Source organism: Medicago sativa, chromosome 6, assembly GCF_051527215.1.
Source record: "Medicago sativa cultivar Bolivia chromosome 6, Bolivia_mono, whole genome shotgun sequence".
NCBI lineage: Eukaryota > Viridiplantae > Streptophyta > Magnoliopsida > Fabales > Fabaceae > Medicago > Medicago sativa.
In genome coordinates, this window is record NC_140754.1 from 79,664,916 (window position 1) to 79,688,905 (window position 23,990).

Below are 23,990 nucleotides of genomic sequence, written 5' to 3' on the forward strand. Positions count from 1 at the left end.
AAGCGCATGGGTCGTCCCTTATATAGAATATAGATGATATGCCAAGAGCTTTGAATACCAAAACAATTATGCAGTTGTGAGATACCTGACATGAAACATGGACTGTTGTCTGAAGGTTACCAAAGGGTCATGATTCGAACGAGATATGATTGCACCGTTAGTTACACCGTGGCACACGTGACAACTTTTGCCATACCGATTGGGTCTGCACCCAGCTCGGAACAGTTTACATATAAAATGATTAACATGAGGAGGAACTTTAAATTTTGTAATCAAGAACTATGGTCTATACTCCTTTAGATTATCAGCATCAATCAATTAGCTTATTGATACATGTAAATTAAACCAACTTAACCGTTAAACTAACAAACTGAAGTTAGCCTCCAAATCAACTTGTCTCACGAATTGTTGGTATAAGAGAAGTATTAACACTTATTGAGCTTGCTTTCTCTCAAAAAAAAAAAAAAACACACTTATTGAGCTTGCTCATAACCATGGACAACATGGATAGTGTCTTCATCTCATTCACTAGTATTTTCCCTCATTAAGTGCCCATAAACTAATAACATTTTTATCTTTTTAGAGTCTGATTATTTAAAGATCATCTTCTGGAAGAAATGATTAATTAGTCTTCTTATCATATTATTTATTTTTTACTTAGTATAAAAAATTAATTTAAAGTAAAGATATTTTGATGAAAAATAATTAATGTAACTAAATTTTTTAAAAATAGCTCTATAAGAAAGAGCACTGTTATTTTGACATAAAAAAGGAACATTTTATGTTGGACATATTATAAGGTACATCTAAAGATAATGTTAGTTTGATCTGAGAAGTGAAAAAATATAAAATATAACAATGAAAGTCGCATCAGAATAAGGGTTTGGATATCAGTTTTAGATGTTGAATATTTTCATAGAAAAGGCAATAAGTTTTTTCAAATATGTCCTATAAATGCAAAGGTCTCAACTACTAACCTTTTTATGCAGTGATTGGTCTTAATCATATGCTTCAATCAATGAATAAAGAAACGATAATTAGGAGAAAAAACAAAAGGTGAAATGTTAGTTTGAAAGAGATTTTGACTATTTAGCACAATCAATAATGTCCAGTCTAGTTTGCAAATAAAGAGTTGTTATTGCTTAGAATCCAAGTAACATATTACTCTAAGTTTATAGTACACCGTTTAATTTTGTAGTTAAATCTCTTCAAGTTTCACTGTGTCAAATTTGTAGTATAATTGTTCCCAAAAAAAAAAAAAGTAGCATCAAATACAATATTGAGTGTCTTTTTTTTTTTGACCGAAACAAACGAGTGTCTTAAAAATAGGATAAACTTTGTTCATTTCATTAACAATAATACAACGTGGCGTTTCAATAAAAAGGAGGACATTAGCTAAAGATGCAACCTCCTTTATTTAAATTATGAGTTACTTCATTGACATGTTTCCTAATAAACTCGAGAGAGAAAAATATCTACAATCAGATGTTGTAGCGCCTAATTCAAAGACATCGTCCGTTGGAGCTTTAGATTTATCAACCACACACTTATAATCAAACTTGAAATCCATTCCATCCAACCAACCAACCGCAGATCGTGAACTTGATGAATAGCCGTTACCAGACTACAATCATCTCCCTCATCCACAAAAGAAATAGGAGAAATCATTTGGTCTTTGCAAGCACAAAACTTTCATCTTCATCTCGGATACACATACCCACACCAACCAGGTTAAGAGAATAATCAAACGAGACTGATATTACATTTGAGCCTCTCGTGGGCTGGTTTCTTCACCCTGTCCGCGGCTGCAGCAACAATAGCAGCAGAAATTTGACTCTGTCATTATAGTAGTTGATTGGTATCACTCACAAGTAATAAACAAATGCTATATGACATAGATGTTTAAGAAATTAAAACCAGTTTAAGGGGGAAAAAGCAACAAAACTAATAAAAGTATAAATTTTATGAATAAATTATTTTTAAATATGACTGATATAAAATTGATTTTATTAAACAACAGTGGTTAGTCATTGACACTACAACTTTCAGGATCAAGAAAAAAGAAAATAAAACTTAATTTCATTGTAATAAATGGAAATATAGGGAAGGATAGGTGCTCTGAAAAATGCAGGTATTACACTCCATTCCAATATTTTAGAGAATTCCATGAAACTAAAACTACATAAAATATTGTCCTCATTGTGTCTTCTACAACCTGTGTTATGAGAAGCTACTCAAAAGTGCAGAGACACATCAAATATTTATCAGCACACTAAACAAATGATTTCTAAGCAAAATAACTGCCTAGCAATCTAAAAGTATACTACATAGGCTGCAGTTTCAGAAATTAATCTGCTTATAATAACAATGGCGGGAGAAAGAGCAGTGTAGGATTTATAAACCTGCAACATCATTTGAATCATGTCAACATCTTTCATTGAGCTTTAGTTCTTAACAGTGTTGCGTAGCGGAATTTGAACAGACCACTATTTTCCGTGACCTGTCATTGACTTAACTTCAGAAAAATCAACTAGAAATTATATCTTAAATCATTATATTAACTTTTTATATATAGAACTACGTTTCTTTAGATCCTGCATTGATAACAATTATCCAAGTTGAGTATTCAATTAGTGTATTTATATTGAACAATGAAATCAACAGATTGCCAGCATGAGCATGTACACGACAAAAAGTTAGGTCCAATATGCAAAACTGTGAAATAAAAAATATAGCGGTGAAAAGCAAAGCAAAATATAAGTTCTGAAAACTGTAGAACTGGCAATAGCATTGGTCTTGTCTAACAGTAAAAAGGATAAAAAATAATAATATACCATTAGAGATCAAGAGAGTAGATTAGAAATAGCAGCACATAGAGACATAATGCCATAAGAGGGATATATATTTACAAGCATAGAAAAATTATATCCCGGCAACATAAGAAATCCTAGAAACAATTTACGGGCAGCACATCAGGAACACGTTTGCCGAAGTTAATGTATAACAACGATATAAAGACAATAAGTCAACCAATGGCAACAGCCCAACACTAAAACAAGTTCAAAGGAAACTAGCAATGATAAGCATTTAGACATACATATCATAAGTATAATTTCTATGTAGCCAAAGTATATCAGTAGGTTTTACCATTTGTACAGACCACCAACAACCATTTCTTGAAGCAGTTCCTCTCTCTTATCAGTTAGCACCATCGCCTTTTATTTCTAGACAGAAAGCTACTGCTTCTACATGGAACAAACCTTAGGAAAGTCCACTGGTTATGGTGTTATATCATTATATGTGATGTCTTTCAGACAAATCAAAAAATTTCGAACAAACTCTTATGCGAATATCAATCTTTGACCTCTGTATAAACCATCAATTAAAGAATAATCACCAATCAAAACAGAGACTGGCATCCGATTGTGGGCATCTTTCGATTGAGTAGGTCAGGAAAGAGACAACAGGCGATTACCCCCAACAGTGGAAACGCCGCTATTCCTGAGTAGTCGTAGTTAGCCGGAATAAGAGGTTTCGCGGGTTCGATACTGTACTGAATTAAAGCACTAATCTGGTCAAGATGCAGACTTTTACAAAAGGCATCTGACAATGTATACCATCAGTTGGCTCTCATGCATTTGGATTCTCCAACATTTGCATAAGCCTGAGCAATTAATTAGAAAACTATGAGTGTATACTTCATAGTATCAAGAATCGTATGGTTGAGACATCTTTGAAGAGATTCATGACTTCATTCATCCTTCTCCAAAATTCACTAATCAGGATGCTATGACTATAATCTTAAGAAGTCAATCCCCTTTCCAACATTAGATTGAATAATGCAATTGCCTAAGCAACATCTCGTGTTTTGCAAAAAGCATCTAACAAGACATTGTAAGTAACAACATCAACCGGTGGTCCACCAACATGCATCACTTTGAAAAGCTCCCAAGCATCAGATATACTCCCAGATTTACACAACCCATCAACAAGAGAATTATAAGTTATAAAATCAGGAGCCAAATTTTTGCTTTGCATTACACTAAAGAGATTCATGGCTTCACGAATCCTCTTACTCTTGCAATACCCATTAATCAAGATGTTATAAGTCGAAACAGTAGGTGTCAAGCCCTTTTCACACATTCGTTTAAATAACTCAATTCCCATGTCAATATCTTGGATTTTGCAAAAACCATCTATCAAGATATTGTAAGTGATAACATTAGGTGGTGGACCGTCATTGTTGATTGCACTAAAAAGTTCCCGTGCATAAGAGATCCTCCCAGATTTGCACAAACCATCAATAAGCGAACTATACACAAAAATATCCAGAACCATATTTTTGCAACGCATTTCATTGAAGAGACTCACTGCTTCATCAATCCTTTTACACTTGCAATACCCAACAATCAAGATGGTATAACTCCAAACATCGGGCAGAATACCCCGTTCAAAAACTGTATCAAATAATTTTCTTGCCCCGAGCACATTACCGTGTAAGCAATGTCCACTCATTAAAGTGTTGAACGTAACAATGTCTGGTTGCTGCCCTCTTTTAACCATCAAATTAAACATTCCTTGAGCTTCTATCATCTTTCCTTTTCTACAAAATGCATCAATTAATACATTGAAGGTATAAACATTTGGGTTGATATTCTTATTAACCATTTCACACATCAACTGCTTAACTTCTCCCCATTGATCTGTTCTACAAAAACCACGAATTAGAGAAGTATAAGTTAAAATATCAGGATCTATTCCCATGTCAACAATTTTCAAATATAAATCTCGAGCCTTACATGTAAGCCCGTCTTTACAAAAACTATCAATGATCATGTTGTAGATTACTATGTTAGGCTTAACCACTTGTCCTTCCATCTCTTGTAGCAATTGAAAGGCATCTATTGAATGTCCTATTTTACACAAGCCATTGATCAAGGTCCCGTAACAAACTTCATCCAACAGCATTCCTTGTGCTGCCACATTGTCATGAAAGTCCATTGCTTTCTTAACCTCACCATTGATACAAAGTCCTTTCATGACCGTCGCCAAGGTTATGTTATTGGGTTGATAACCCCTCTTGAAAACTAAGCCGAGTACGGAAAAAGCAAAACCCATCTCACCCAAATGGCAGTAACAATTGATCCAAATACTCAAAGTGAATATGGAAGGAGTAACTCCTCTAAACACCATTTGCTTCAAAAGAGAGATAGCAATAGGGCAATGCTTCATTTTCACTATTGACCCTATAATCGTGTTAAATTCTATAACAGAGGGAAGCGGCTGCATATTAATTAAGCGATTGAATAATGTAACAGCATCATCAATGCCATTAAAGGAAGATAATATTTTTTCATTTTGTTTCGGGCAATGGGAAAAGAACCTCAGAAATTTGTGGAAGGCATACCTTAACCTTGTTGTTGTAGCAGTACACAACATCACAACCTTCTCCCCTAACTTGAAGAAGATTGCATTTTTTGGATAATTCCATTCAACACTTCTTCTTGAAACACTCTCTCACACTCATTTTTTTTCAGACTAACTCTCTTCTTTCATTTCATTGAAACAATCAAATAAGCAATCTGCACTATAACAAGCAAGGTGGAACATCAATCAATAAGAGGAAGTAAACATATTTATGTGGATCACAAAGATAATATTGGGAAATTATAAAAGAGAACATGTATAGGTAAATTGCATTTAGCTCCTAACAAATCAAATTTAGAGTGTAAAGTAAGGAATCTCCAATGATGGTGAAAAAACCAACTCTTGATATTCCAACAAATCCATGATTTGTTTTACACGTAGAAGTAAAACATTAACAATTAGTTTTCTAATCAACAGTCAAGATTACTTACATTACAGTACACTCTAAGTGTGTGTTTGGTTTTGCAGTGACAAAAATTGATTTTGAAAGAATTGACTTTTTATATAATTGATTCTGTCTAAAAGTGAGTTGAAAGTAAAGTGTTTTATGTTGGATACATTCATGTAAATGTGAGTTGAACAATAAATTTGCATCTAAAAAATCAATAATAGAATCAACAATGATGGGGTAAAATTGATTCTAAGTATATCTTTGGTTTCAATTTTGGAGGAGGCAAATTTTATTCTAACTTAAAACTAGGATCTGTGATTTTCATACTAAAATCTATCGTTCAACCCATTTCTTATGCGAATGTATCCAAACATAAACCACTTTTGACTAAAATCAACTTTACAAAATCAATTTTTGTCACCGCAGAACCAAACACATTCAAACTTAAGTTTGGTTCCACTTCTAGAGGAGCCAAAATTGATTTTGAAGGTCTAGAATTGATTCTGACATGTTTAGTTGCTTTTGAGTAGAATTGATTTTGTCTTCAAAATTGATTCACTTAAAAGCTAGGATTTGTAGCTTTTGATTCTAGAATTGAATTCTCAACCAAATTTATAGTTAAACTCAATTACATTAATGTATCCAAACACAAATAAGTTTACCCTGAGAGTTCATTTTAGTCCGAATCAAATTTACAGAATCAATTCACTCAAAATGAATTCTTACCACCAAAGTACAAACATACAAATAATCAATTCTAGAGGTAAAATCAATTCTACTGAGCAACCAAACATATCAAAATAAATTTTGGCTCCTCCAAATGTGAAACTAAACATAAATGATATAACTAACTTCACAAGAACTTATCAAGATAAATCTCACCGTTGCTGATGGACGGAGGCCAACTCCGGCGGCTTTTCCCGGCGAAGTTTTGGTGTTTACGGCAAGTTCCGTTTAGTTCAGAGTAGTTTTTGATACAAAGCACTGAAGCAGTAGCGCATGCATTTTTTGTTCTAGGGTTTTAAAACAAAAAAGTGTTTATATATGTTTTGTTTCTTTTTGAACAAGTTTTTATATTTTTTGCTCAAATTCAGAATTTTGTGGTTTGTAGAATATGTGTAAATTTTATGTAAATCTTAACTTATAACACAAATATTCAAAAAAAAAAATTGATATTGTAATTAATGTAATGTGTTCATTTTGTGTGAATGTTACTAAATTATCCTTTGTTTATGTGTATTTAATCAGATTTTTCATATTTTAAAATAAGTTTATAATATTAATTAAGGGTATGTATGAAAAAATAATAATAAATGTATCTAGTAATTTGTATAAGGACTTATATTTGAGGACAAATCTTTTTCTGAAAGGGTCTTAAAACTACGGACACTTATTTATAGAGTATTATAAATAAGTGTTAACAGTTTAAATTGACCTCAAGATATACGTGAAGGTTTAAAAATGTTCATGTGAAAAAAAAGATTCTAACTCTGTAATTTTAGATTTTTCTTATTTTTTATCTTAAAGTGTTCTACAAATTGAATTTCTCATAATTTTTTACATGCATGTTTAAAACGATTAAATACGATTTTCCACATAAAATTAAATTTTTTCAACAAGGAACAAATTAATTATGAATTTTTAAACCATCAAAAACTAAAAAAACAAAATAACGAAAACATTGACTTAGAAATTGAATTATAAGCTGATTTTTATCAGGAGACGCGTATATAAAAAAATGAAAATGATTCCTTCAAAAAAAAAAAAAAAAATGAAAATGATAAGAGATAATTCCTGTCAAATCAATATTTTCTTACCCTACGGGGAGGTTCACGAAAGCTATTGGTGCTCTCACACACAGCATATCTCACCCCATAAACCCTCTCTTTTTCTCTCTGCGATTTTTCACCTCTCTCCCTTTTCTCTCACACCCATTCTCCCAATGCCACCATCCAACTCCGCCGCCAGAATCCTCGCGGAGCTCCGCCGTATCTCCACCCGCACCGGCATAAGCTCCACTGTCCGTCCATTCAGCTCCGCTGCTGCCGTCTCTGATTCCGACCCAACACTTTCTTCTTCCTCCGATTCAAATGGTAAGCACTCATTCATGTTAATTTGATAAATTCCTCATGTGGGTCGTTCTTGTTTTTTTCAATGATGTGACCTTTTAAGAAAAAGTTCATTTTTTTAATTTATGTTTTTTGATTTTTATGTTTTAATTTTTTTTTTTTTTTTTTTGGTATATGAAAGGAAAAGCTTCTAAATGGTGGTTGTATTTACCTGGAGCAATTGCATTTGGTCTTGGGAGTTGGCAGATTGTTAGAAGAGAAGATAAGGTATGTGTGTGTCTTTTTGCCATTCAATTTTTATATTCTGACAGTGTAAAGCTTTTTTACACATGTACCCACCTTAAATCATGCTGAGGTAGATATTTATGGAGATAATTTAGGAAATAACCTATAAAAATTACACTGTGATGTGAGTTGGTTGGATGCTCGTGTAAAAAGGTTTTGCAACGGCAATGCATTGAATTAATCTCTATAATTTATATTAGGAAAAATAATACTTTCATGTAATCGTTGTTCAACATCTACGAAGCATTAACACCAACACGAAGCTGACACGTTGACACTGGTAATAATTTAGGAAAATTAGGTGAATGTTATTACATGTCCGGACATTTGTCGGACATCGGGCATGCTTTTGATAAAAAAAAAAAATGTTGGTGCTACAAAAGTTCACATTGTCGGAATGTATGAAATTTTGATTATGAGAAAGGGGCAAGGAGAGATAGAGAGAAATTACTATTATAAGAAAAAAAAACTACTTTCACGTAATTTTTGTTCACATGTATGAATCCCCGAAACCAACACGACGCTGACAAGTCGATACTAGCAATAATTTAAGAAAATTAATCAATTGAATATTGTCATGTACTGACATTTGTCAGACACTAGAACACCTTTGATCGATAATTCGGTGCTATTTAGGTTCACATTGTCAGAATGTATGAAAATATGAATCATTGATTTTGATTATAAGAAAGGGGGAAAGAGAGATAGAAAGAAGGTACTAAGAATTATGTAGTGAAAATTGGATAGAGATTTGGTGCATTGTTAGCGGCTCTATTTCGACATAGCGTAGTGTAATTTGGACGGATTGCTATTATTTTGCGATACAGGATTTAGTGCAAAGTGATGCAAATTGCGGCTGAAGCAGCACTTTAGTGTTGTAGCTAGTGGAATTGGAACAAACCACTATTTCATGTGATCCGTGATTGACAACACTGCCACTAAATAGATTTGAACCCTTTGGCAAAAATCATACATCTCACATTTTGAGTTTGTGTTTTGAATCCATATTGATGAAGTGAGAAACTTAGAATTAAACCCGTCGATCTTCATTATTGGATTCACATTCACTGAGATACTGGCCTTAGTAACGACAATATTTCTTACTCCAGCCAATTCGGATCTAGTGGAAAATATGTGAATGTGGCATCATCTTAATAACTATGTTTATATTGTTTTTGGCAATAGAGTTTTGTCATGTGAATCAGGGGAAAATTTTTGTTCTGTGTTTGTGGTGAGGATCAAGTAAATGACTTAGTCTACAAGCTTGGTGTGTGATGATCATGTTAAAATATGATGTACTATGCTATTTTGCAGAGTGCGATGATTAATCTTTCGACACATGTGCCTATTCTCCTTCTCTACTGTAGCCGAATGTTTATTATTTATTTATGTATGACTGTCGAAACTCAAAATCGTGTGACTTCGTTCCGTTATGTTAGTGATCTAGATAACTTCCATAATTTTTTGATGCATTAAGGCATTACAATATTTCAGCATTTTGTTTTTCATCTTTTAATTTTACCACTATTACATTACATCTCTATATGTTGTTCATCTCCTAAGTCTTAACCCGTCAAGGAGATTTCTAGTCATAGGCTCATGTTGTGGATTATTTGCCTCCTCCATTTCCTTGATATGTAGATGGCTTAAAGATAATGATATTTTTAGAATTTTTTGTGTGCCTTTTGGTAAAGAGCTCAATTTAGTGCTTATTGGACAAGTGTTTATGTATAAGCTAAGTCGATAATCAAAGAGTGAACATGGTTAAACTGAGTTGTAAGATGTTTTCATAATCTATCCCAGGGGAATAATATGTAAACAAACAACTTATGGACATGTGATGAACTACTATCATATGCTCTCTCAAACATTTTACGTAAGTTCTTATAATTTTTATATCTCAATGAGAATTCTTTCCATCTTACAATGTTACAGATTAAAATGTTGGAGTATCGAGGGAAGAGGTTGCAAATGGAACCATTGAAATTCAGTGGTGCGTATCCGTCAAGTGAGGAGTTAGATTCTCTGGAATTTAGAAAGGTTGTCTGCAAGGGAGTTTTTGACGATAAAAAATCAATCTATGTGGGACCACGTTCAAGAAGCATTTCAGGAGTTACTGAAAATGGTTACTATGTTATAACACCTCTTATGCCAGTTCATGATCATCCTGACAGGTAAATCAAAATCATTAAGAGCTTTGTAAATGAAAGTAATGCGTCACATCATTAGAAATTTTTAAAATTCCGCTTTACATATGATAAATGTTTTCAACACTCAAACTCTTAAGTTTTTCCTTTTGATTAAGGATTATCCCTTCTTGCGGCTCAATATGTATGTTTCAGTTTCACTAGACTCTCGAATTTAAAAGGTTTTGGATTTATTCACATGACCCTATAAGCTCTAGAAAATTGCCTTTTTGACATCAAAAACTTCCTAAAAACACAAGTAAAATACTTAAATGCCCCTAGCGGTAGTTAACTACCGTTGAGGACCCGGCAGCAGTTAACTACCGCTGAGTTACTTTCTTCAATTTATTGCTGTATGTTCTTCGAGAATCTTGCTCAAAATCAACCAAATTGAACAATAAAAACATTTTAAGTCCGATTGCATTAAATTCCACCATTATCATACACAAAAGAACAACCAGATTCCATTACTTCATTACATCTTCAAGATCTAAAAGAAACTGCTAATTAAAATTACCAATGGTTCCTAAAATTAGATCCTATCAAATTTAAGAACTACTACCTCCGTCCCAATTTAATTGACACAATTTTGTTTTTCACACATATTAAGAAAAATGTATAAATAAAGGGGAAAGTGGAATATATTGTATTGGGAATGATAAAAGTAGTATTATTTAGTGTTATATTGTATTGGGAATGATGAAAGTTGTATTGAAAATTGAAATGGGTCACTTATTTTAGGACACTTTTTTTTAGAAAATGGGTCAGTTATTCCGGGACGGAGGGAGTAGTAAACTTGGTCACAGCCTTGGTACCCTCAGAAACAGCATGTTTGGCCAATTCACCAGGAAGAACAAGTCTGACAGCAGTTTGAATTTCCCTTGAAGTGATTGTTGGCTTCTTGTGATTCCTGAGCAAGCTTCACGAAGATATCATTGATGGCAAAAGGGAGGATGGGGCTGTAAGATAGCAAAAGGGAAATGACATGGAAAGACAAAGTGAAAAAAAGAAAGAGAAATAGATGGAGAGAACGTACAGCAATAAATTGAAGAAAGTAATTCAGCGGTAGTTAACTGCTGCCGGGTCCTCAACGGTAGTTAACTACCGCTGAGGGCATTTAAGTATTTTACTTTTGTTTTTAGGAAGTTTTTGATGTCAAAAAAGCAACTGTCTTAGCTCTAAATCTTAACTTTTATAACATAATAACATCTGTATCATATTATGAACAATACTTTTTCTTGATCATCAGTTATCAATTGCTTGCTTTGCAGGCTACTTCCATGTTTTTGAGTTGGCTGTATTATTTTTTCCGAGTTTCTTCAATTTTCATATTGTGTATTGCTTCTTGCAGTGTTAGTTCTCCAATTCTAGTTAACAGAGGATGGGTTCCCCGCAGTTGGAAAGACAAGTTTTTAGAGGCTTCACACGATGAACAGTTTGCAGATCCACTTCCTTCCCCTTCACAAGCTGATGGAACCAGATCGTGGTGGAGATTTTGGTCTAAAGAGCCTGTCAGCAGCGAGGTTGTCTCTACCTCTAGTCATTTTCCCATCATATCGTTCCTTGTTTAATGCTTAAATTTGGAGATTCAAACTTATTTTCAATGTTTCAAACAACCAAACCAGACAGCGAACCAGTGATATCTTTGAGTCATGGTTCAACTATTTCAAGCCACTGAACTAGGACGAAACTGCAGTTGAACCACTCAAATAACCGAACCGCAGACAGTGTTGGTTCACAGTTCAGCTTGTTGAACTGTCTGGTTTGATTTTAAAACATTGCTTATTTTAAAACGTTGCTCGTTTACAGGACCAGGTCCCGTCTGTAACACCTAACGAAGTGGTCGGGGTAGTTCGCGGAAGTGAGAACCCAAGCATATTTGTTCCTGCAAATGATCCTGGGTCTTCTCAGTGGTTCTATATTGATGTTCCTAGCATTGCCCGATCTTGCGGCCTTCCAGAAAATACTGTCTATGTTGATGATATTAATGAGAATGTTAATCCAAGTAATCCTTACCCTCTTCCTAAGGATGTTAATGCCTTGATTCGAAGTTCAGTGATGCCTCAGGACCACCTAAACTACATATTAACATGGTGAACTTGCTTTTCTTTCTTTGCATGTTGAACATTGTGCATTTTTTTGTCAAGTTAAAATTTCCTTTGTTGATACATATCCTTATTCTTTCTTGGCTAATGAGATATGTATCACCATCACTTCAGATTGAAGGCGTGTTCCATGTCCAACATGTGTCGGTGTTGGACAGAGGCACGACACCGACACATGCTTATACTTGGTGACATTCTTTAAATCACTCTGCAGAGACTAGAAGCGCCTAGATTTTGTAAAAGATGGGGACTAAAAATGAAAAAAAAAATTTATTGACTAAACGTGAAAGGTCATGATTTTTGTAGTGACTAAAAACATATCTAATCCTAAAATAAAAGATGTAATGTTCATTGTATTGTTCTGTTTCTGGAGGCCTGTCTTTGTGTCCACTACTTATGACTGAGAATTTACTTGTTGATATGATCATATGAACCTTAACATAATAAAAATGGTTGGCGTTCTTTCTAACAGAAAGAATTATTTGTATTTGGGACAGGTATTCTCTTTCTGCAGCAGTTACATTTATGGCTTTCAAGAGGCTAAGACAGAGTAATAAGAGAAGATAACAAATTTGTTACTGTTATAGGTTACTTACGCAGACGCATTACATTTTCATTTAGCATATCTTATGTCTATCTCATTGGAGTATTCAATCTTCCAATCTCAATTGCCAAGGATCATTTTCCAGCAACATGTACTATTCATGTGAAGTCTTCTCAGAAAGTTACTTTCCCCCACAAAAACACTTGTGGAATGGAAATGAGGTGATATTTATTGAAGAAAATAATTTAGAAATTTTGATGCAAGGGGAATGGATATCATATGTTGATATTTATTATCTTTTGGTCAATTTTTTTATTAGAAAAAGCCACTACTGTCTTGTAAAATTAGTGTTGGATTAGAGGTGTTAGATTGGAGCAATAAGGGCAATAAGTTCTTTATACTACTTTTTTTTTTCCTTTCTCTTCTATTGTTTCCTGCTTCTCCCAGTTCAAGTTACCTAACAAAATTATTCATAGTAACAGATATGATGTTATGTTACACGAATTTGACAACAATTTAGATGATTAATGCATTTGAAACATGTAGTTAATTATGTTCGGTGTATGGTTAATGAATATAATCAGTTGTTGTCCTAAGTCATTAAACATCAACTGAACGTAATTAACCACATTTTTGAACGTCTTTAACCACAATTTTTAAGATAAAGATTATATCTATTAGCAATCCAAATTGTTTTTACATGTGATTTTAGATGTTCAAACATGCATAATATTCATGGACCATGGTTTATGTTCAAATTCACATATGGAAATTGTGGTTAGCAACATTTAAAATCGTCGTATGTGATTTTTGTGGTTAGCAACATTTAAAATCGTCGTATGTGATTTTAGATGTTCAAACATACTTAATATTCATTAACTATGATTTATATTCAAATTTACAAACGAAAATTGTGGTTAGTGACTTTAAATCATCTAAATTGTTGTCGAAATTTGTTGGAAAATCTGTGTCAAAATCACACAGCTCTAATAATAATGTGTTGTATATTTCATAAGAGGTGCTTTGAAAAAGACTGTACAATCTTAAAATTGAAAGACCATCTTCAAAAAAGAATTAGTAGAAACTGGATATAATCCACCAGTTAATGGCAATGGATCTCTACCACTGCAACATTAAAAATAAAAAATGCATAGTATTGTTGATAGTTCTGAATTCACACTCTTAACTCCTTTTTAGTCATGACATCAAAATTTACATAACCAAGCCTCAAGAGAGAAATTTCAGCAGAGAACAAGTTGATACATAAGGCATATTTTTTACCAGTATCCCAAGTTAGCCTAGTATGCAGAAAATAGTAGAGTAGTCAAAAATGCAACAAATGCAGGTACACCAAAATAAGTGATTCCATATGGAGTAATCATTTTTGCTGAGCTAGTTGATTCTGCAGAAGCTTCTGTAGATGTTGAGCTAGTTGAATCTACAGAAGCGTCGTTAGATTCTTTAGATATTGAGCTAGTTGATTCTTGAGAAGCTTCTTTAGAAGATGTTTCTTTAGAAGCGCCTTTAGACGATGTTTCTCCATCAACTGAAAGCAGTAAATAAAATATTTAGTTATTACATCTCGATATTGAGGTTGCATATTATCCAATGATTTAGATTCATGGTAGTCATGGATTCTCGACTATTAGTTAACTATCAGATTGTTCGTATTATGAGATACCTTTTAAAGTCAATTTAGTTGAATCATGAGTCATCTGGTCTTCATCCATTGACTATGACCCCTTAACTATGTGACAACATATTTTTCTTTACTAATTGAATCAACCATTGAGAGTTCAATAATTTTGTATTTTGTTTTGTGGTTTAAGATTGTTGCATGTTCCATGTATTATTCAACATGATATGAAGGGTGATCATAAATTCAATTTTTCAGTTTTTGTTTTTTGAAGGAAAATGCAAAATTTCAGTTTATTAGGATATCATGCAGTGGTTTGCATAATTTCATTATTAAGGAGATATATATGACCTACTAGATGGAAGGTTAGATCCAAAAAATTCCTAAACCAAACAAAGGTAAAAAATAATAAAAAATGACAACCAAAGATTAAAACCACTAGTCTCTCCTTCATTGTCTCTCTAACCAAAACATGCCAACCATTAAAAAAAAATCTCTCTCCCAAACAAACAAAAACAAAAAAAATTACATAAAAGAAAACATTTTAAAAATACTTAAGATGTATGAACAAGTTTTTATTAACAATCAAAATCTTGAAATAATCAATTTTTGACTTAAATAACTTAAGTAAATCTCTAATTTTTTAATTAAAAAATCACTTTGATTTAAGTTTAAACAAATGGACCATTAATGGGAAAAAAACAAGGTTCAATTTCATGAGTTTTTATTGTTTTTCCATTTTGCAAAAAAATGTTGCACATGTTTGCATATGAAATTAAACCAATTAACAAAAGTTAAGCATAAATTAATTACCTGCATTGGCATTGCACTTAGAGATATCAACCTTTATACCACAAGCTTTTGGAAGCTTCATGATATCATCCTTAGAAACTTCTAAGGAAAGAACCATTGTAGGATTGTTAATGAATTGGCAAAGGCAATCAGATGAATTGGTCACTATCTCCTTTAAAGGGTCACAACATGTTGGAGGAGGATCATTTGGAGCCTTCAAAAATGGTTGACAAGGAAGCAATTGTTGCATGCATTGTGCATTGGCAATTGCATTTTGTCCTAGGCCAGGAAGAATTTGGTCGAGATTGACGCTGCCGCTGCTGCTACCGCCGCCGCCGTCGCATAAACAAGGGTTAAAAAATGAAGATAAATTTATGAGGAGGAATGAGAGGAAGACCTTGGAAGATGCAGCCATGGTTTTCAATTTCAACAATGAGAGACAAAAAAATAATGAAACCTTTTAAGTTAAAACAAAAGGAAGAAATTGGCCTTGTTTTTTTCTTCTTTATTTGTTCTTCCTCTATTCCCCTAGTGTTTATGGTGGAAAGTTTGTTATTTAATTGTTGTATAAAATAGAGGGAAGTTCTATTTTTGAAAGGTAGTTTTTTTAGTTGAAATTGAGCCAGCCATCTTTGATCATAGCCATTTATAAATATAAATATATAGTGGTTATTCTGTTTCTCTTAATTTATCTACAACGCTGGTATTTACAAAATCCAAGTATAAAATTTTACATATATACACACTAAACTTTTAAAACAGAAAATAAATAAATAAATAAATAAATAAAAAAGATAGCTAGATCTTTTGTGCTGTTTTTTTTGTTAGCCATTTCTTGTTAAATAACAAGATGGCTACATTTTGGAATACATACATAAGGGTAAATAGGAAAAACATTTTAGCTTTTTCTTTGGTAAATAAAAATTTAGATTACAATGAAACACCTCTCATACGAGATCAGAAAGAACCAACAAATCACAACATATGCGAGCAAAAGATCCAACCATTTGTGTCAACCGCAATTGACACTCTTTTTTAACTATAAACTTAAATAGCATGTTCATATTGTAAAAGCCAATGAGGTTTTCTAAGCTTTTTTTTTTTTTTATATATATAAACTTTGTTAATTAATCCTCTCTATTCAATGAACTAATGAATTTAACTAAATATATGTTTTAGTCTCTGCATATATAAAAAATATATCAATATTTTGTTTTAATTTAGAAAAATTTGACTGAAAATATGATAAAACATGTTTATGCTATCATTATAAATTGTAATTGGAGATATTAAGTACATTTAAGTTTTCTTTCAATACTTTTTTTTTATAAAATAATACGAATCTATTCTTTTACTCGAGGTTAATTCATATCAATGCAAATAAAATTCAGAATACATTCAAAAACATAACGAAAATCATCTCGAAGAAACATAAAAGTTAGACGCTTTTACAAGAGCATAAGCGCTACTATTAGCTCCTCGTCTAGTAAAAACAACTTGAAAATTGTTGTTAATAGCTAAAAGATCCCTACAATCCTAATAAAAGAACCAAAATGAATCAAAATTTATTCACTATTGTATTTATAAAGTGAATAATTATACAACATAATGAAATTTTAAAAAAATAAAATAAAATCATATGAAAATATACTAGATCTTCATAATGAAGTAAAATACTACAAAAAAGTGGCTATGAAAATTCTTTGCCAATGATCAAATTAAAGAATTGATCTTACAATTATAAAAGTATATATATTATCTAATCACTTCCATACATGTTCTTCTTAAAGGCAAATTGGTGGCTGGTTGAGTACTTGAACCAGAGAAATCAATGGAGAAACTAGCATTGTCTGATCCAGTGCTGCATTCAGGTGATTTTTTGCTCATATAGTATGGTGATGTGCTCATTGCCCTGAGTAAGTACAAAAAAAATGCATCAGCCTCAGAAAATCACATCACAAGATAATAGATATTGATATAATATAATGGTATTATGTTAGCCAATTTGGTCATTGAGTTTAATTAAATTCTAAAATGATAGCTGAAATTAAAAAGATTATATAAGTTCTTTTGCGTCGGTCTATTTATGCTATGTTTGTTTTCACACTGACGAGTCTCCGCGTCTAGGTTACACATTCAATGAATGAAAGAAGTTTATCAATTTTCTATACCTAGTATCCAAGGCTCAAAAACATATTAAGTGATGAAGAAAACTCATTAGAGCATTACCTTTCCTTTCGCTTCTCCAAGAACCGAGTCAGTGATGCTTTTCGCGCTTGTGGCAAGCCAACTAGAAACACAACAAAATTTTGCTAATTATTATTGTGCTTTACATAAACTAGAAGAAGGATTTAGCTTTTAGAAATACAAAAATGCGAGCGACACGCTCATTTTTGAACACTTTATAATTGAATGAATTATTGTCTCGACCTCTCTATTTGTTAACAAATGTTGAAAATAAAATGTTAAAAGAATGTATTGATAGTATTTTTCTAGAAGATAAATAGGCCATATAGACATAATATACCTGGTTGAATCACATTTGTAGGTGTTGATCCTACAGAAGTAGCAACAATAGGAGATTCCAAATGGTTAGTAGGGGCATTTGAAGGTCCTAAAGATCTTATTATTGTGACTTCATTGTTGCTACTTGAACCTCCCTTGGGATAAGAACTTGCATGAGAAGTCATTGGGAGAGAACTTGGCAAAGGTGAGAGATGAGATAGGTCATTGTGAGAGGACTTGGCAATTGAAGGTCCTAAGGATCTTATTATTGTGACTTCATTGTTGCTACTTGAACCTCCCCTTGGTTGAGTACTTGCATGAGAGGTCATTGGAAGAGGGCTTGGCAATGGTGAGGGATAGGGTTGGCTTATAATGAAATTATCCTTTTTGGAAGGAATAGAGATTTCTTGCTGCATTTTAGTTCCATTTCCAGCTAGTAACATGATTGCCTTAGCCTAGTCATAGAAAATAAAAATCATAAATATAACTATATATAAAATTATAAATATATATAAAACGGAGATTCAATGTTGGCCATCGCAGATTGCAGAAAATAACAGTTTGTTCAAATTTCACTGCGCTATTAAGTTTAGGGTAAAAAAGTTACCTTCTCAGGAGAGATGTCATCATACACACAAACTGTACCACCATAGAATATGGTCAACTGAGCAGGTGTAGTACCATTGGATTTGGAACAATTCCTACTCCTATAGAAAACAAAAGAAAACAAAAAAAAAAAAAAAATCTTAGTATTCTACCCTACATTGCTCCACAATATCATATCACAATTTTTTCTTGATAGTACACTTTTGAACAAAATATGTCGTCCGAAAGTACACTTCCAAAAAACATGTGTTTTATTAGAAATGCGGGGTGGAAAATATTGGTCGCAAAAATATTTTCAATGAAATAAAAATATTTTCAAATTTTTAAATTTATGATACCTTAGGTCAGTAGAGCCAACTATGGGACCTTTTGATGGAAGAACAGATAAAGGTGTGGCAGAGGATTTTGAACCAAAAGTTTGTGAGTTTGTAACTGAATTAACCATGTTGATTCCAGTAATAACATGATTAGATTGGTTTGAAACTGAAAATGTTCTTGCTTCTTGATTGCAAATTGATTGTGCATCAGAACTTTGCATAGGATAAATTGTAATTCCATGCTTGTTTCCTACTTGCTTTATGGCCAAATTTTCCTACAAAATATTAACAGAAGTAAAAAAAAAAAATATTAGTTAAAGAAGAAATTATAATTTGTGAAAAAAACCTTCCACAAATTATAAGATATAAAGGATATACTCTTTCAACGTGGGTTAGGTTATGCGATTGTGAAAATTGATTTTGATTAAAAATGAACTGAATGTAAAGTTGTTTATATTTAGATGCATACGTAAAAGTCATTTTTATGAATTTATATATTGTTTGAATATTTTAAATCAAAATTATTTTTGAGTGTGTAATTACCAAAAAAAGTTTTAGCATATATATATACAAATTGAAAAAAGTTAGAAGTAATTCAACTTCAAAGTAAAATCCAAAAGTATATGGTTGGTTCCACACTTGGAGGAATAAAAATTAATTCCAAAGATATAAAATTGATTTTCACCTATTTGGATATTCTCGAGTATAATTCATTTTACTTGAAGCTATAATTTCTAGATTTTGCCTCTATAGTTATTTTTTAGACTAAAATATATCATTTAATCTACTTTTACATGAATCTATCGAAACATAGATCATTTTATATTGAACTAACCTTTAACTAGAACCAATTTTTATCACTATGGAACCAAACACACACCAAGTAGTTGTTTCACCTAATAATTGATTGTGAAACCAATTTTTTTTTTCTCAATACAGATACCAAACATCATAAAAATTTGGTCAAACATGGTTTGACCATTGCAAACTCAAGTCTCACCTTAAAACCTAACAAGCACTCAATGTTCTTCAACAAGGTTAAATTATTTTGATATATGAAACTAGGCCAAATATACAAAGGACTCTAAAGTTTAAAAATACAAATAAAAATCTTTATTAAGAGAACAAACAAACCTGTGTCACACCCAAGAATGATTTATGATTAGACTCAAAAGCATCTTTAGTTGAAATAGTCATATATCCAGATGAAGCTACTGGATCCATAACACAGTTTCTTGACCTATCTTCATGAGTATTATTCTTGAATGACATGAATTGAGGAAGGTTTGAAACCTTATTTGAAAATGACCACTGCATTCCTGAACTCCTAACTGCATCAAATTTAAGAACATAATTTGTGTTAGCACCTAAATCAACATTAAAAAAAATAAAAAAATCTTTCAAATAACAAGTTTGGATCAAGATTTAAAAAACCTTTTTTACAGCAGTGAAGATATAAAAGAAAAAGCACAATGATCTAAGTTACTAAGAAATTTTTGTTCATCAATCAAGCTTTCTAAGATCACAAAATGTTGCAAACTATACTTCAATATATATAGACACATGTGATATATGTCACATAAACCTATACTTCATCTACCCCATCAAAATAAATAAATAAAAAAACTTTAGCAACAGCTATGAAATAATAAAAAAATTAATCTACCATAAAACTATTTAGAAGATGCTCTTGTAAGAACTTTCATCACAAGAATCCAGAGTCCATGTTTTTTAAAAGATTATATTACATATTATATAATTATATCACATGTGACCTTGTTACTTTGTTATTAGTTTATTGTTATCTAGGTAATAACTGGCCAGGTACGGCATATAAATTTAAAATACAATAACAAAAGTAGCAAGAAAAAAAATTGTAATTCCTTATGAAGCATAGTATTATTTAATGGGTTTTCTTACAAGTCACTCTTTGGTGGTGTCTTTTAACAAGTCACATCTTAAGGTGTGATTTTCACTTTTTAGTTATAACTTTGCTAAAAGACACCTTCATAAAAGTAAGTTGGTGTCTTTTCGCAAATGCTCATAGAGTAACTTGATAAAAGACACCTTCATAAAATGTGTCTTCTATCATAATCCTTATTTAATCATAGTCCATCATCATATAATATAATTATATAATATACTAGATGGTACTTAGTAGCTTGCAATAATTTATGATATGACTTTGTTTTTATTAAATGTTTCCATTCGTATATGAATATTTTATGTGCACCTCTTTGCAACCAGCTTGTCATTAACATAAAAAAATTGTTATTTATTTCTCAAGGCTATGCATGCATCACCAATGCCCATGTTAGACCTTAGATTTAATATTAAACATGGTGATTTGTTTTTTTTTTTTTGTTTGTTTATATACATTGATAAATGCACATATTTTTATTCTTTTTAGACTCTCATTCTTTATATTTAAAAACATACGATAGTGCTAAGCATTTAAATATTTATAACTTTGCATCAAAATCAAGAAAATGAAGGACCACGTTATGCAATAAAATAGTATATAAAGAATAAAGAGCACCACCAGACAACCAAGAGCACGTTTTCTAACATAAGTTTTGCAACCAACCTTCTAACCAAAAAAAATATAAGCATTTACTATTTATAATTTATTATTATAAGCAAGAAATGTGTCTCACACTCACATTGACACGTACACCACACTGATCAACACTAACACATAGAAATTAATAATAATAATTTAAAAATATATAAATATTAAATGAAATGGTTTTCTTTTAGGTAAAAAAAATTAAATGAATTTTGTAAAAAAGAAATTTATATGAAATGTTGATGCTATATTCGCTTCTAATTTTTTTTTAAAAAAATTATACTCTTAATTTTTCTATGAATAATCAGCCTTAAGATTTTACATGAGCTGAACTTTATATTCATTTACTTTATGATCAAGTTTAAATAAATAAAATGTAATATTTATGTTTGAGCTAAAGATAGATAAAAATAAAGAAAAAAATGACATAAACCTAATCGATAAAAAGGAAATAAAATAATAACTATTTATAGAAAAACAGTGTGTGTGTCTATATATATATATATAAACCAGTTATACTTCTTGTAAAAAAAAAGTTATGAAAAGTGTAAAATAAAAATATCAAGTGACCCACATCTATTTTATTTTGACCCTATATCACAACACACTTTTTTTCTTTTTGATGCAATGGGTGGTAATGTAATTCAAACTTATATCCACATGGATTAGAGTAATGATATTTTGACATCCATTTTATAACAATTTTGTTGACAACTTTGTTTTTCTCATTTCTTATTGGTCAAAAACAATGAAGAGAGAAAAAGGAAGAGAGAGGATAACAACATCATGTGAGTATGAGTGAGAAAGTTGTCCAAAAGTTGTCAATTTTTTTTGTCTAAATATCATTTCTCCATTGACTATATATCAATTGTGGCTTCCATCTTACAACACACTGACAAGTTGCTATTCCCTACCACATTCACACATCAACTTTGAACCATAAATACCACACATCAAACATCAACTTTGAACCATAAGTATGACATGGCCCTATAGCCAGTGTGCTAATATAAAATTTTCCATGTGATAGATAGATACTTTAACTTATTACTCCCTCCGTCCTAATTTATTTGACCTCTTGGCTCATTTCACACAGATTAAGAAAAATGTATAAATAAAGGGGAAAGTGGAATATATTGTATTGGGAATGATAAAAGTAGTATTATTTAGTGTTATATTGTATTGGAAATGATGAAAGTTGTATTGAAAATTGAAATGGGTCAGTTATTTTGGGACACTTTTTTTTAGAAAATGTGTCAGTTATTCCGGGACGGAGGGAGTACTTCAATTATGTAGCATAGGAGGCTGCAAATTGCAGCTAAGATGTCTTTTTACTAGACTAGATAACCTTAAACAAGTTCTTCCTACGAAACCTTAGAATTTTTGAACTTATCCATCAAAGGGGAAAAAAGCAAAAGAACATAAGGCTACAAATTCATTCTTCTCTTCCATGGTTCTTCCTTATATTATTATTAGAGAAATGCTAATAAGTGTCTTTGGAGTATTGTTTAAACAATTAAAAATAGTAATTTTTACATAAAAACTTATGTAATTATTACTTTTACTTGTGTTTGACTTATGTTTTTAAGATAAAATTTCTGATAATAAAAATCTTAACCAATGCTTTTAGGACACCTGATAGCATAACCTTTATTATTATCTACAAGTTAAATTTTCTTTATTTTTTTCATCTTTGAAACAACAAACTAAAAATTCATTCAAAACATAAAACTTAAATCCCCATGCATGATTAAATAATAAATGAATAAATAAAACTATAAAACTTTAATCCCAAATATATATAAAAAAAACAGACAAAAAATAATATTAAAAACAGCCGTTTTTGTTAATTTAATGATAATGCAAAATTTACAAGTTTCACATCCCCATAACAATAGGTGTTGGTGCAAAATATTTCATGGAAACAAAAAAAAAAAAAAAAAAAGGAAAGCAGAAAAGGATGAAAATAGAAAAAGATACCTTGGTCTTTTGGTTTGTTGGAAGCATCTTCTTTCATGGTAGTCCATGGACTATTTTTGGAACTGAAGCCAAGGAATTCTCTTTCCATATGTGGTGAAAAAATCAGATAACAACAAATTTATTTTTCCTCAAAGTTGCAGAAAGAATAAAACTTTGACAAGTGCAAAGACAGACAGAGAAAAGTGAAGTGTTAGGTTGCGGAAAGAACAGAAAGCAAGAGAGTAGAAGAAAGGAGTAACAGAGACAGAACACAACATAAATATATATAAAAGAATAAAAAAAGTAAATATATATAAAAAAAAGGTGCAAATTGTTGGATGTATCAATCTAGTCTATCAAATTATTGATATAATGAATTGACAATTTTTTTCCTTAAAAATATGCTTTTAAGTGAATAATAATATGACAGTATGAAGTTGGTAATTTTTGTAAGATTTAAAATTAAGTGAATAATAATATGATGCCTTTTCCTTCAAAAATTAATAATATGATGGATTTGATAACAAATGCAGGTAGCATGTTATATTTTGAGGCTTCTGTTAGTTTAATTAAGTAAATGATTTGTATAAATATTTAGA

General features: G+C 31.5%; 4 protein-coding genes across 18 annotated transcripts; 1 reads left to right on the top strand and 3 right to left on the bottom strand.

The window, feature by feature from the left end:
* Positions 1-1,306: 1,306 nt before the first annotated feature.
* LOC146917188 (uncharacterized) lies at positions 1,307-6,842 on the bottom strand. Of its 14 annotated transcripts, none has more exons than XM_085718977.1 (6): positions 6,701-6,842; positions 5,408-5,582; positions 4,800-5,283; positions 3,148-4,703; positions 2,403-2,500; positions 1,307-1,805 (listed from the first exon to the last, which is right to left on the bottom strand). In XM_085718977.1, exons 2-4 carry the CDS (start codon positions 5,489-5,491, stop codon positions 3,850-3,852), a joined length of 1,422 nt encoding a protein of 473 aa, XP_085575103.1. In that variant the 5' UTR covers positions 5,492-5,582; positions 6,701-6,842; the 3' UTR covers positions 1,307-1,805; positions 2,403-2,500; positions 3,148-3,849. The 14 variants fall into 14 exon arrangements, with proteins under 14 accessions (XP_085575103.1, XP_085575102.1, XP_085575098.1 ...); XM_085718976.1 differs by having other exon boundaries at positions 1,307-1,836; positions 5,408-5,587; XM_085718972.1 differs by having other exon boundaries at positions 1,307-1,836; positions 3,148-5,283.
* Positions 6,843-7,745: 903 nt separating this feature from the next.
* On the top strand, positions 7,746-13,410 carry LOC146917189 (surfeit locus protein 1-like). The gene is made up of 6 exons (XM_085718985.1): positions 7,746-7,911; positions 8,069-8,154; positions 10,108-10,346; positions 11,710-11,881; positions 12,168-12,451; positions 12,961-13,410. Exons 1-6 carry the CDS (start codon positions 7,761-7,763, stop codon positions 13,028-13,030), a joined length of 1,002 nt encoding a protein of 333 aa, XP_085575111.1. The 5' UTR covers positions 7,746-7,760; the 3' UTR covers positions 13,031-13,410.
* A 671-nt stretch (positions 13,411-14,081) lies between these two features.
* LOC146917190 (uncharacterized) lies at positions 14,082-15,972 on the bottom strand. Its single transcript, XM_085718986.1, has 2 exons — positions 15,457-15,972; positions 14,082-14,553 (listed from the first exon to the last, which is right to left on the bottom strand). Exons 1-2 carry the CDS (start codon positions 15,848-15,850, stop codon positions 14,306-14,308), a joined length of 642 nt encoding a protein of 213 aa, XP_085575112.1. The 5' UTR covers positions 15,851-15,972; the 3' UTR covers positions 14,082-14,305.
* A 1,017-nt stretch (positions 15,973-16,989) lies between these two features.
* Positions 16,990-23,651, bottom strand: LOC146917191 (protein TIFY 6B-like). 2 transcript variants are annotated; one of them, XM_085718988.1, is made up of 7 exons: positions 23,413-23,651; positions 19,998-20,194; positions 18,885-19,138; positions 18,548-18,647; positions 17,963-18,395; positions 17,665-17,725; positions 16,990-17,347 (listed from the first exon to the last, which is right to left on the bottom strand). In XM_085718988.1, exons 1-7 carry the CDS (start codon positions 23,498-23,500, stop codon positions 17,191-17,193), a joined length of 1,290 nt encoding a protein of 429 aa, XP_085575114.1. In that variant the 5' UTR covers positions 23,501-23,651; the 3' UTR covers positions 16,990-17,190. The 2 variants fall into 2 exon arrangements, with proteins under 2 accessions (XP_085575114.1, XP_085575115.1); XM_085718989.1 differs by lacking the exon at positions 23,413-23,651 and adding an exon at positions 20,298-20,389.
* Positions 23,652-23,990: the final 339 nt, after the last annotated feature.

Excerpts from the sequence above, each read along its gene's own strand:
- LOC146917191 (XM_085718988.1), bottom strand. The coding sequence starts at position 23,500 with ATGGAAAGAGAATTCCTTGGCTTCAGTTCCAAAAATAGTCCATGGACT. Across the intron at positions 18,648-18,884 it reads GTTGGCTCTACTGACCTAAG|GAGTAGGAATTGTTCCAAAT; the intron begins GTATCATAAATT and ends TGTTTTCTATAG. Across the intron at positions 17,348-17,664 it reads TTGGAGAAGCGAAAGGAAAG|GGCAATGAGCACATCACCAT; the intron begins GTAATGCTCTAA and ends GTACTTACTCAG.
- LOC146917190 (XM_085718986.1), bottom strand. The coding sequence starts at position 15,850 with ATGGCTGCATCTTCCAAGGTCTTCCTCTCATTCCTCCTCATAAATTTA. Across the intron at positions 14,554-15,456 it reads TAAGTGCAATGCCAATGCAG|TTGATGGAGAAACATCGTCT; the intron begins GTAATTAATTTA and ends TACTGCTTTCAG.
- LOC146917189 (XM_085718985.1), top strand. The coding sequence starts at position 7,761 with ATGCCACCATCCAACTCCGCCGCCAGAATCCTCGCGGAGCTCCGCCGT. Across the intron at positions 7,912-8,068 it reads TTCTTCCTCCGATTCAAATG|GAAAAGCTTCTAAATGGTGG; the intron begins GTAAGCACTCAT and ends GGTATATGAAAG. Across the intron at positions 11,882-12,167 it reads AAGAGCCTGTCAGCAGCGAG|GACCAGGTCCCGTCTGTAAC; the intron begins GTTGTCTCTACC and ends GCTCGTTTACAG.
- LOC146917188 (XM_085718983.1), bottom strand. The coding sequence starts at position 5,439 with ATGTTGTGTACTGCTACAACAACAAGGTTAAGGTATGCCTTCCACAAA.